This window comes from Macrosteles quadrilineatus, unplaced genomic scaffold (assembly GCF_028750875.1).
Source record: "Macrosteles quadrilineatus isolate MER2022 unplaced genomic scaffold, UCM_ALF_1.0 Scaffold_12__1_contigs__length_5162894, whole genome shotgun sequence".
In the NCBI taxonomy this organism is placed as follows: Eukaryota; Metazoa; Arthropoda; class Insecta; order Hemiptera; family Cicadellidae; genus Macrosteles; species Macrosteles quadrilineatus.
Window position 1 is genome coordinate 3,652,253 of NW_026542605.1, and position 12,065 is coordinate 3,664,317.

At 36.4% G+C, this 12,065-nt stretch overlaps 1 protein-coding gene across 2 annotated transcripts in view; it reads right to left on the bottom strand.

The window, feature by feature from the left end:
* LOC129004915 (anaphase-promoting complex subunit 5-like) overlaps positions 1-12,065 on the bottom strand; it is a 28,262-nt gene that overhangs the window by 6,559 nt on the left and 9,638 nt on the right. For both annotated transcript variants that reach the window (XM_054433621.1, XM_054433622.1), the window contains exons 3-7: positions 11,508-11,718; positions 10,658-11,072; positions 6,557-6,737; positions 3,484-3,653; positions 351-465 (exon numbers count right to left, since the gene is read on the bottom strand). In XM_054433621.1, the coding sequence (XP_054289596.1) occupies positions 351-465; positions 3,484-3,653; positions 6,557-6,737; positions 10,658-11,072; positions 11,508-11,718 (1,092 nt within the window). The remainder of the gene's footprint in view (positions 1-350; positions 466-3,483; positions 3,654-6,556; positions 6,738-10,657; positions 11,073-11,507; positions 11,719-12,065) is intronic.

The window sequence follows — 12,065 nt, forward strand, 5'->3', positions numbered from 1 at the left end:
TTAAATAGAAAGTAGGACTTTTTCTATCATAGGCCAATAGAAATCAAATCAAATGTTTTTTTTAGAGGTTGGCAGCCTCTTTTAACCTTGCATTTGTCCTTGCATTTAACTGCCCATGCGTGGATGGTATACGGCAGTAACCAGGCACCGAACCCACGACATCGCTGCCTTGGGCCCGAAGTCCATGACGCTACCGACTGAGCCACTGACTTACCTAGAGCCAACGACTCACCTCACAATTTAAATTGGTTGCAGTATTTCAACTTCCTTTTTAACTTACAACTATTTCTTGCTGAATCATAATTTTGTTGGATTGGATATAAAAAATGAAAGTAGTATATGATAACCACCTTGTTATCCTCAGTTAGTTTGTAGAGCCAAGCTTGAGCATGTTGTAGACAAACATTGTCATTGACCTCGTGAGACAACCAGATGGCCTCCTTCAATGCAGCAAGCGCTTCAGACCTATTAAAAAAATATTTAGGCTATTAAAAACTTTACATTCACTGATGTAGGTAGACTATTGCTAATTTAATAAATTGATAAACACACAAAAAAATAAAAATATTTTGCTCCATAAGAACCAGATAGTGCCAGATCAATAGTGAGTGACCTGAAAGTAAAATTCCTCCTGTACAAATTATTAGCCTACATCAGGGGCGGCTCCAGGAATACTTTTTTGGGTAGGCCTGGCAAGGATCAAGAAAGAGTTTGATCTAAATCGTCTCAGCCTCAGACAGACTATTGCCATTATTATTTAAATTCACTATTAATAGAAATCATTCTAACATCTTTGATTATTAGTATTAATATTAATACAACCAGACATTCCATTCCCATGTTAAAGTTGTCGCCAGATTGTTAATCATAATTGCAGTATTTGATGAGAGCCACTAACAGATTGCGTTGATCTAAATCACTAATAATTACTGTCGAATACACAGACAGAATTTTAAAAAGTCTAGCAGCCGACGCCAGTATTTTACTCCAGCTTTGGGTATAATATTATTTGCTTAACGTAACAGCTGTAAAAATTTTACACAAATCCAGCATTTGGATGAAAATTAAATGACATGCGTAGGGTTTACTTATTTATACTATGTGTAATGCTATAATCATTGATACGTTCATTTATTCGGTAAGGGGATGAGAGTTTATTTAAATATACATAGTAAAATACTAGATATTGTAATTTATTTAGTTTGTTTTAGTGCAATATAATTTGTTATAACTACCTAACAGCTGGTTGAATAAAAAAATATCCTATAGAACTATGAGGTTAGTTTATTTACTCTGTGATTTTGTCATTGGTTATAGGTAATAAGTAAGATTATATAACCATTGCTGTACACGAATCGAAGCTCATGAATCTTCAAAAGAAAGCTTATGAAAACTATTTTACTACTCAACTTTTTGAGTAAAGGTTGGAAAAATAACAATGAAAACATGTTTTAATTTATCTTGCAGCTTTTTCTTTAATATGAATTTTGAACTCTTTAAACTATGCTTGAATTAGTAATAGACACGCTATACAGTGTGTAAATTAAGTATGGAAACAAATCTGTATTTTTTAAACCAAAATAGATAGAAATATTTGGTTTGTGGCATTGACTGTTAACCAAGGTTCCGGAATTTTTTGCATCAGAAAACATTTTTCACCCCTTCAGGGGGGGTTGGGGTAGGGGGTAACTTAATTTTTTTAAATAGCAACCCCTATTGAGTGACCTCTCATTTTAAAGGGTTTGTCAAAAGAAATACAATGCCGTAAACCTGAGGTCGATATCTTACCCCTAACCAGAATGGCGGCCATTTTAAATTTCGAGATGGGCAAACGAAATCCAGTGTGGATACCCATAATTTACCTTTTAAATGGGTTACATTGGGTAAGCCGAACTCCAGATACCATTATTAGATTGAAAAGTGGATGTTTTTATCGTATTCAAAATTTTGCCCCAGCCCCCAAAATAGGGGATTTTGGGGGCAGCCCCAAATTTTTAAACGCAAACCCCTATTGAGTGACCCCTCGTTTTGAAGGGTTTGTCAAGACAAAAGCAGTGGCACAAATCTTAGGTCGATATGTCATCCCTAGACGAAATGGCAGGCATTCAAAAACTTGATTGGGTAAAAAAGCGCCCATTTCACCAATTAAAAATGTTGAATGCCTGCCATTTCGTCTAGGGATGACATATCGACCTAAGATTTGTGCCACTGCTTTTGTCTTGACAAACCCTTCAAAACGAGGGGTCACTCAATAGGGGTTTGCGTTTAAAAATTTGGGGCTGCCCCCAAAATCCCCTATTTTGGGGGCTGGGGCAAAATTTTGAATACGATAAAAACATCCACTTTTCAGTCTAATAATGGTATCTGGAGTTCGGCTTACCCAATGTAACCCATTTAAAAGGTAAATTATGGGTATCCACACTGGATTTCGTTTGCCCATCTCGAAATTTAAAATGGCCGCCATTCTGGTTAGGGGTAAGATATCGACCTCGGGTTTACGGCATTGTATTTCTTTTGACAAACCCTTCAAAATGAGAGGTCACTCAATAGGGGTTGCTGTTTAAAAAAATTAAGTTACCCCCTACCCCTACCCCCCCTGAGGGGGTGAAAAATTTTTTCTGATGCAAAAAATTCCGGAACCTTGGTTAACAGTCAATGCCACAAACCAAATATTTCTATCTATTTTGGTTTAAAAAATACAGATTTGTTTCCATACTTAATTTACACACTGTATACAGTTTTAATGGGCTACTCTATTCCCGTACGTAGGACAGGCCAACAGCTCGTAATTTATAAATGAAAAACTTTTTTAAAACAAAACGTTTTTAAACGCACTAAAGTAGAAAATAATTTTTAAATATAATTGCATGCACCCCTCGTATTTCTTTTTAAATCTTACAAGTATTTATACTCTCCACATATTTAAAAATTATTTTCTACATTTTAGTGCGTTTAAAAACGTTTTGTTTTAAAAAAGTTTTTTTTATTTATACATTTTTTTTTTTGTTTGGTTGTTTGAAGTTTGATCACACATTAACAACTGGTCAGATTGGGCTGAAATATGGCATGAATCATCATGCCAATGTGAGCTATGTGTGATGGGAATGTGAGCTATCAAGCTCACATTCCAAATTAACATAATAGACATATTCTTATCTCAAAAATCCTTCGGGCTACGCCCCAGTGGCTCTGCAGTTTTCCATGTTAACGTTATGAGTATCTAATCTATATATTAATAGGCAAGTATGTTTTTTAAAACCTTTTTTCTCAGCTCGTGCGCATCGCAGGGAAAATATACGCATACTGTTAGAAATATATCAAATAACTCCCACTCCTACTTTCTATGTTAAGTTTGTTTGTGATTGGATTATAAATTTGGAACTAGAATTTTTTTGTTTATGATTTGAAATTTGGAATTCTTGATTTGACCATCGCTATCTTAAAGCTACTTGGTTATTATTCATTGAGGTTGGCAACACTTACTTGTGTCCGAACTGGGCATGCAAGATAGCCAAGTTGAGAGCAGCGTATCTGTAGCCCTTGGCTTCTTTGTCTTGGCTAGACGTGGTGTTGCGGTCAAAGTAGTGATACAGACTGTCTAGAGCTCCGGAGAACTCTTTCACCCGAAGACAGTTCAGATAACTCAGATAATGCTACGATTTAAACAACTAGTATTAGTGTATGCAGTTTAACATTTACTGATGTAGGCCTAGTGTGAAGTCAAGTTTTACTCTTTAAAAAAAACAACATTAGATGGATAATCATTACTAACTAGGTCAAAGGGTCCTTGAAGTTAACTGTCAAAACGTGCATTTTTACATTAATACTACATACTACGGTGATGTATTTTTTAAAGAAATTACAAATGAAGATACACGTCTATTCCTATTGCCTTTGCTCTTTGTGATGTAAGCAAGTTTGCTCTCTCTGTAAGCAAGTATCCAATTGCTCTTTGTGTGTGTGTAAAATATATATATTTTTTTGTTCTAACCAGATATTTTTTTATCTGATACTCAACCCTAGGTTTCCATATACAACTCTGGGAAAGACAGAATGGTAATATAGCCAGTCTTAGTCAGATTCCATTACATGTTTTTATGCGTTTGAAAGTGTAACGGTCAAAAATAGACAACTTAAAATTTTTGACCTTATACAGAATAAAAGACGTATTAAACAAGGAGAGAGGATTGTTTTATTTATTTGGAATTATGGTAGTAGCAACAAAAGGAGTGGAAAGTTACTGGGCTAAGTAAACGTTGCCCCCTCCTCACCCCAAGACGATTCTCCTAACGGCCGCTGCCTCGCCAGGCGCTAGTGTCGGGCCTCGAGCGGGGTGGGGGAAGGCAAGAGCGAGCGGCAACGGAGAGTTCAGTGAGTCAGTCTCGTCCTAGCCACCAGCGAAGTAAGACACATCCTCCCCGGTGAGTGTATTATACCCTTTGTTTACACGTTAGTAATACCGTAGCTACACTTTACCGCTCTTACGTCCGCTTAAGGCCTATTTTGCTTGGAGCGACTGTAGCGATAGTCGCACAGCGATTATCGCTCAGCTACTATCGCTGATGCGGCGGTCGTTTTGCTTAGAGCGATCGATTTTCGGCCGCAACGCGATTTTTCATAGTTAGTATTAGTTAAATACCAGCATTCACAATGGTGAAGTCATAAGTGCGTGTTGTAAGTCATTAAAGTATCTCCTCAGTGAGGAGTTAGGAGACGAGGCTCTACTCGACCCTAGTGAAAGTATCAATGGACGATCGATAGAAATTCATAGTGATACGTAGGATTTGGGACGGATACGTATCACTAGAGGTCACTAGATAGGATATAAATAGAAAACTGTAGTGATATCAATGGAAAATATATTTATATCAATCAAAAATTGTTATATCAATAAGAGTACATGAATGTCGGAAAATAAAACCTGGAGTCTAAATTTAAAAAAAAAAATTATTCATACAAAAACTGACACAGTATTAACGCCCAGCCCACACTACGTAAATAACACATAACAACTTGGAACAGTAAAACATTTTATATTTAAATTTGAATAGACGTGGATTACCTTAACAAATTTAAACACAACCATTTGAGCAATGACATTGCAAAGTTTGCTGAAAATAAAGAGTCGCCTGTTTCTTCTAAAATTTAATGTAGAAAATTAAATGAATGTGTAAGGAAATATAACCAAAACAGTACAATCGTAACAGCACATGAATAATTAATGTGAACAAAAAAGTAAATTATGGTTAATTTAACCCCTATTATGTGCCTACTGAGTGAACTGCACTGTTTTGAGGTTCTGTGCACAGTCGCTGCGCATCAGTCGCGGCGCTCCAAGCAAAACAGGACAACGCAAACTACGTCAGAGCAGTGCCCAGCTACTATCGCGGAGCGATTATCGCCACGCGACTATCGCTGCAATCGCTCCAAGCAAAATAGGCCTTTAGACGTTCGATAACATAATATATATTCGATCGTTGCTTTAAGTATTATTTCGTTTTCGTTAATTAGAAGAAGAATATACTTTTGTTTGCATTTTAGTTTTGCATAGGGGTTATATGCCGCTTTAAGTTGTTCTGGGAACCAGGGTCGCTCCCCTGACACCCAGGGTCACTTCATCGATTTTATTTGTAGCTAGTTATAGGGCCACTATCACTAGAGGTTAACCCTTTAAGTTTTAATCGTTTTGGGAACCAGGGTCGCTACTCTGACACCCCGAGTCACTTGATCGACTTTAACCGTTTGGGAACCAGGGTCGCTCCCCTGACACCCTGGGCCACTTGATCGACTTTAAACGTTTGGGAACCAGGGTCGCTCCCCTGCCACCTCGGGCCATTTGATCGACTGTAATCGTTTGGGAACCAGGGTCGCTCCCCTGACACCCCGGGCCACTTGATCGACTTTTAATCGTTTTGGAACCAGGGTCGCTCCCCTGACACCTCGTGCCATTTGATCGACTTAAATCGTTTGTGAACCAGGGTCGCTGCCCTGACACCCCGAGTCACTGGATCGACCTCGTTTGCCGTTGTTTGCCATTAGCAAACCTGGCACAATCCCTCGACGCTATCTCTCAGTTTAATCGTTAGAAGGTAGGAGTTGGTGATGATGAGCCTTACAGAATAAACCTTGGTGTTTCGAGTCTGGACAGAGTTTTGAGCCTTCTCCTACAAACAAAACTCTTGCGACCGTGTTTAGGCGAAAATCAATCTCGACCGACCCCTGGAAATTTGGGAACCTGCGCAGACTGATTTTGGGCATCGATTTCGATTCTGAACGCCCCATCGAAAACACGGTCACAAAAGTACTCTTTTAAGTGGGAAAGCAATCAATAAAATCTACAAGAACATCAATCTAAATCCAAAACTTTGCTTTGCCCTTTTAAAAATTATAAATGAGCCCTTTGGCAAAAGCTATGACATAACCTGTGTTTTAGAAACAAAAAATCAACAAAAGTTTTTGATAAAGCTACATTTAATGTTTATTTGTTGTTTGCAGTAACCTTATGGTGACACACCTGCACATACGTATTTAAAGCTTGTGCACCAGGTCTACTTACAGCTTCGTAATGCTCAGGGTTAGCTTTGAGTACTTGTCTGATGACGTTCTGCAGCTGAGCAGGAGGTAAGGCCGAGCTCTCATTATTCTGCAGACCAGCCGTCTGTCGAGCGATAAAAAGTTCAGCCTGACGGCGCGACCACAGAGCTGGCAACTCTTCTGGCAAATCAGTATCCATCTGTCTGAATACAATGTAAGTGTATGAAAAAAAACAAATGTGCAAATAATGTCCCAGCATTTAACTTACATGCTTGGTTTTCTATAACAAATAAATTAGCGTTTTTTGGAATATCCAAGTAATCCCTGGTATGAGCTATATGGTATATGGCAAAGACCTTTGCAAAGCGAGGACTACATGTGAAATGCCATCATTAGTGAACAATCTATTTTGTAAGGTATATAAAGCTTTATGCTTATGTTTTTTGATGTCATAGCCTATAAATAAAAAATAAAAAAATTTAGTAAGTATAGAATTGTTCTTCTATTTGAAAATTATAGGATCACGAAGAATGTTTTGTGATGTCGTCAGTGGCGTAGTCAGGTTTGGAGCGCCCTGGAGCAGAGTTGCTTAAGCGCCCCCCCCCCCCCTTAAACATTGAGCATCACCACTACGTATTAATGAATTTCCCTATAGGGATGTAGCTATTACCGTAGGTCTCATGGTAAGACCTAGGCCCGGGACCGATTTACTTTTTCATTTTGATGACCCATAGGCCAAAAACACCATTCGTTCAAATTCTTATATATCTATATACAGAGATATATATGTATATGTGTGTCCATCCGCAGGATAACTTGAGTAATTTTTGTCCGATTTTGGTAAAATTGGGTTTGAAGGTGTAAGGCGGGATAAACTTGAATGAATTCGCAAACCAGCATGATCGGACTATGGGAACGGAGTTTTATGGGGTAAAAATATGGGATTTTCCCATTTTTTTACCCTAAAAACACAAAATTTCACAATTTCTTTCTAAACTATTTTGTAGAGCTTAAAAAAACAAATAATTTAGTACATTGAAGCGTTATTACGCGCCTAATTGTTACGGATAAAATTCAAAAAAATTGTAATTTTAAAATTCCCATGTTACCATAACTGGACTTTATGCGTCAACTGTTGTAGTTTGCTTGTTTATGAACATATTTTTTGATAAAATTTGGAAAATACATTAATTTATTACTAAACTAAAGTACCTTTTAACATTTTACATTAAAAAAAACTTGTTTACCCTCCCTGTTGCAGCAAAACCTAAGTACTCGTTAAACTAATTCTGTTTAAATAGGGAACAAATTATGTGAAATTTTTAAGAAGACATTTTAGTGTAAATCCAATCAGGCAAATGGAAATTCGCTAAGTCTGCAGGTTTGCTGCGGCGGGAGTATTAATTTCCCTTACAATATTGATATTGATGATCATGTATTCAATAAGCGCCTAAAACACAAATTGTACCATACTAAACTTTTATTTCACAATATAGGCTATTACCAAACAGATTTTGGCACTCTTTTGTGTCATCAGAAGACACTTTTCGCTCGTGAGATGTACTATATTTTTGCCACACCACACCTCACTTTATGTTTCTTTTTCCAAACAAACTGCACCACCGCAAATAGTCACAACAGCATTGGCATCCATTTAAATTAATGGCCCTTTAATCCTAATAAAGTAATTAAATATTAAATAAATAAATACACACAACTTGACTGTCACAGCCATCGAAGTATATAACACATGGTCACAGCGCACAAGAGAAGCAATTCCACGCCTCACGTTTCATTAGGCTGTATGATTCACAAAACATACATTTCGTACATTGTTTACTATAGGATAGCCCTCAAAATGGTTTCCATCTGGTTTAACTGTTGAATGTGATTGCCAACAACACTGTTAACTGTTATTTTTAAATAGATGCATGAGTGTATTACTCCCCCAACACAATACAAAATTTCGGTTGTTACTTGAATTCTTTTACATATGAAAATGCATACAAGCCGATAAAGGGGTATTTTAGTAGTAAAATGTAACATAATAATAAACACAAAATACAATAATCAATAATAGCATTTGCCGATCAGGATTATTTTTTTTGGCCAAACCAGCTGACGACTTTTATAGCCCTTTAAAAGTGTACAGCCATGGTGGAAGTAAAATACATAGGTGTGCTATTCCCGTAATTTGCTGACGTCATCCAGATTGCAAACAAAAAATCAGCTGATGTATTGCTATATAAGTATACATTTGTTTTCATTTGATTATTGTTTTTATAATTTTTCTAAAAAATGGTGAAATTGTGTATGCAATCTGAGTGACGTCAGCATATGATGGGAATAACACACTTATAAATGTATTTTCCTTCCACCATGGTGTACAGCTAATATCCTCAACATCAACTGATTTATTTTTTGCCTATATGGAGGACATAACACAAATAACTAGTTTGGCCCGGAACGTAAGTACAGCACCTATTGAAAACAGCTGTTGTTGCTGCAGAATATGATAAAATTCAGCTTAAAATTGGTTAACAAAAATATAAATAATTTGTAAACACAGTATACATTTTTCTGCTTTATTTATTTAAAGGTGTTGGTCTTTACAAATAAATTTCGTAAAAACTAAAACCCATAAATAAAGCAGAGAAATATATATTTCACAATCTGTTAAAATTTTTTTGATTTGAGCAGTAGTTTTAGTTTTGTAAATTGCTACAAGTCGGGTGTTGTTCAAAAAGCAAAACAAATTATTTTCTAACTTGGTTTAATATGGTTAATGGTTTTGGTGGTTTAATGAGTAAAATATATTTTCCATTGTATTCAGTTATGATATTAATGTAACTAGGTAGTGACTCAAAAACATCACAAAACGTGTAGTTCAATGGACGAGTGCGAGTGAAATCTCAGCGGCAGAATATACACTGCTGCCGCCGCCTGGCTATAGGCGGCAGCGAGTGCCAGGGCAACGATCAACTATTCATCTAAGAATATTATAGTTAGGCTTAGACAAAAATTTAAAAGTTTATAATAATAATATTTGTTTTTTAGCGAATTTCCCTATAGGGAAGTAGCTATTACCGTAGGTGGCACAGTAAGACCTAGACCCGGGACCGATTTACTTTTTCATTTTGATGTCCCCAGAGGCCAAAAACACCATTCGTTCAAATTTTTATATATGTATATATATATATATATATATATATAGACTTATATATATATATATACGTCCGTGAACGCGATAACTTGAGTAATTTTTGTCCGATTTTGATGAAATTGGGTTTAAAGGTGTAAAGCGGGATAAACTTGAATGAGTTCGCGAATCAGCACGATCGGACCATGGGAACGGGGCTTTACGGGGGGTTTTATGGGGTAAAAATTGGTTTTTCTCACTTTTGACCCTCAAAACACAAAATTTCCCAATTTCTCTTTAGACCTTTTTAAAGAGCTTAAAAAAACAAATAATTTAGTATATAAAAGTATTTTTGTTCGATTGTTAGTAACGGAGAAAATAAAAAAAAAATGTAAATTTAAAATTCCCATGTTATTCTTATGGAGAATATGGTCAAATGTTGTAGTTTGCTTGTTTATGGATATATTTTGATCAAACTTGGCAAATTTTTTTGTACTAAGCTATCAATATTTTACTCAAAAACACACTTTGTTAGTTTCCTTGTAGCAGCAAACCTAGGTACTCGTTAAACATAATGTTATTAAAATATATTTAACTGAAAATCAATTCAGACAAATGGAAACTCGCTTAGTCGGCAGGATTGCTGCGGCGGGGGTATTTAATATTTACATGTTCAGAAAAGATCTTACTTTAATTTCGTATTTAAATGTACTGTAGGCCTATATCAGATTTTAATATAACAGTTTTATTTTCTTAAAGAAGTCCCACCCCCTAGAGCCTTCCGACCTGGAGCGACTGCTCCACTCGCTCCACGGTCGCTACGCCACTGGATGTCGTGCAAATCGGGATGACAAAATAGCGCAACCAACTTATTAATAACTTTGCTAGCTAAAATTTTATAAATTGATTACGCAAACTAACAGTTTTTCAAGCATTCAAAATTGTTTTGTAAGCCACAACAGAAGAGAAAGGTAGCAAACTTACTTGAGTTCCTGGAACAATGAGTTGGGCACAACCGGTTCGATCACAGAGCTCAGTTCCATGACGTTGCTGTCTACTGCAGGGGCCTGAGGCATATGAGGAAATGGCTTGAGTACTGCCGGGGGGTGCCTCGGTGTGGAAACTGAGCTCAAGTCCATATTGACGCTCTCAATCTCACTGGGCTCCTCAGGCTGAATAGGAGATTCTGTGTTCAATGTCCCGATAGATTCCAGCATAAGTGATGATCCAAACTCTGGACGGGTCCCTACAGCAGACTTGAAGAACAAATTACATCGTGGATCCAACTTCAACGACTGTTGCCCGAGCAGTACGTAATGTTTAAAGCCGAGGTAAAGGCTTATAGTTTGAGAAAAGTTCAGTTTATCGAAGAACAGCATCACTCTACGTAGATAAACGCCTGTAAAATAGTACATTTTGTAATTTTATATAAGTTAATAAATCAATTTAAATATTTGTTCATAAATTTGCTTTAGTAATTCAAAGTTTGACTTGATTTGAGCATTTGATTTGTAAATTTAAAAAGTATAGCTGTGCAATTACTTTTTACACAAAGTAGGTTTGTATGTTCTATGATAGCAATAAGATAAGGCCAGCGATAACAAATTCCACTAGTTAATAAACAGAAAGAAAAATATTCTAGTGGTAGTGAATTAACAGAAAAGGTTTACTCAGGTTTAGACCTATACCTTTCTCTGTATTAACATACTTAATCACTTTATAAAGACAGTGATGAACTAAGCCTTATTTATGTAGGCTATTTTAAGTTAAAAACTAATACAGTAGCCTACTGACTTAAATTACAATTTAGTAAAAGGATGGGATAGTTACTTGCCTATTGGACTGCCCTTGTTGACCAAACAAGGGGACATGAGAGAGTCAATCAGTAGATGCCCCAGGTTCGATATTGCATCTTGGATGCTTCCCACTTCATTGTGCGCAAACTTGTCAATCTCAGCCAAGAAGTTCTTTAATAAATCTGGCACAATGTAATATTTCGACGATTTCAACAAGTTGACAAGTTCTGCGTAATCCATATCAGGGCACTGTGTACAAAATATGATTTCAGATCAATAAGAGGCTATTTAGACCTATGTTTTAAAGGAAAAGTTAACATTTCATAATTCAAAGGATACAGGGTGAGTTTTAAATGAGTTTCCCCCCTACTTTTTTCTACATTTCTTAAGATATCAACTATGAACCACGTCAGATCATTGTAGAGTAGTAAGTACTTCATTTTGACTGGGTATAAATTTTTGGCACAATCTTGGATCCGCCATATTGGATACAAAGTTTTTTTCACAAATGTAAAGGTAGGGTTGTGACCCATCGTTTCAAACTAGATTTTTACGCTGAATACGATGCTGCAATTCATTAAAAAAAATCTTGATCC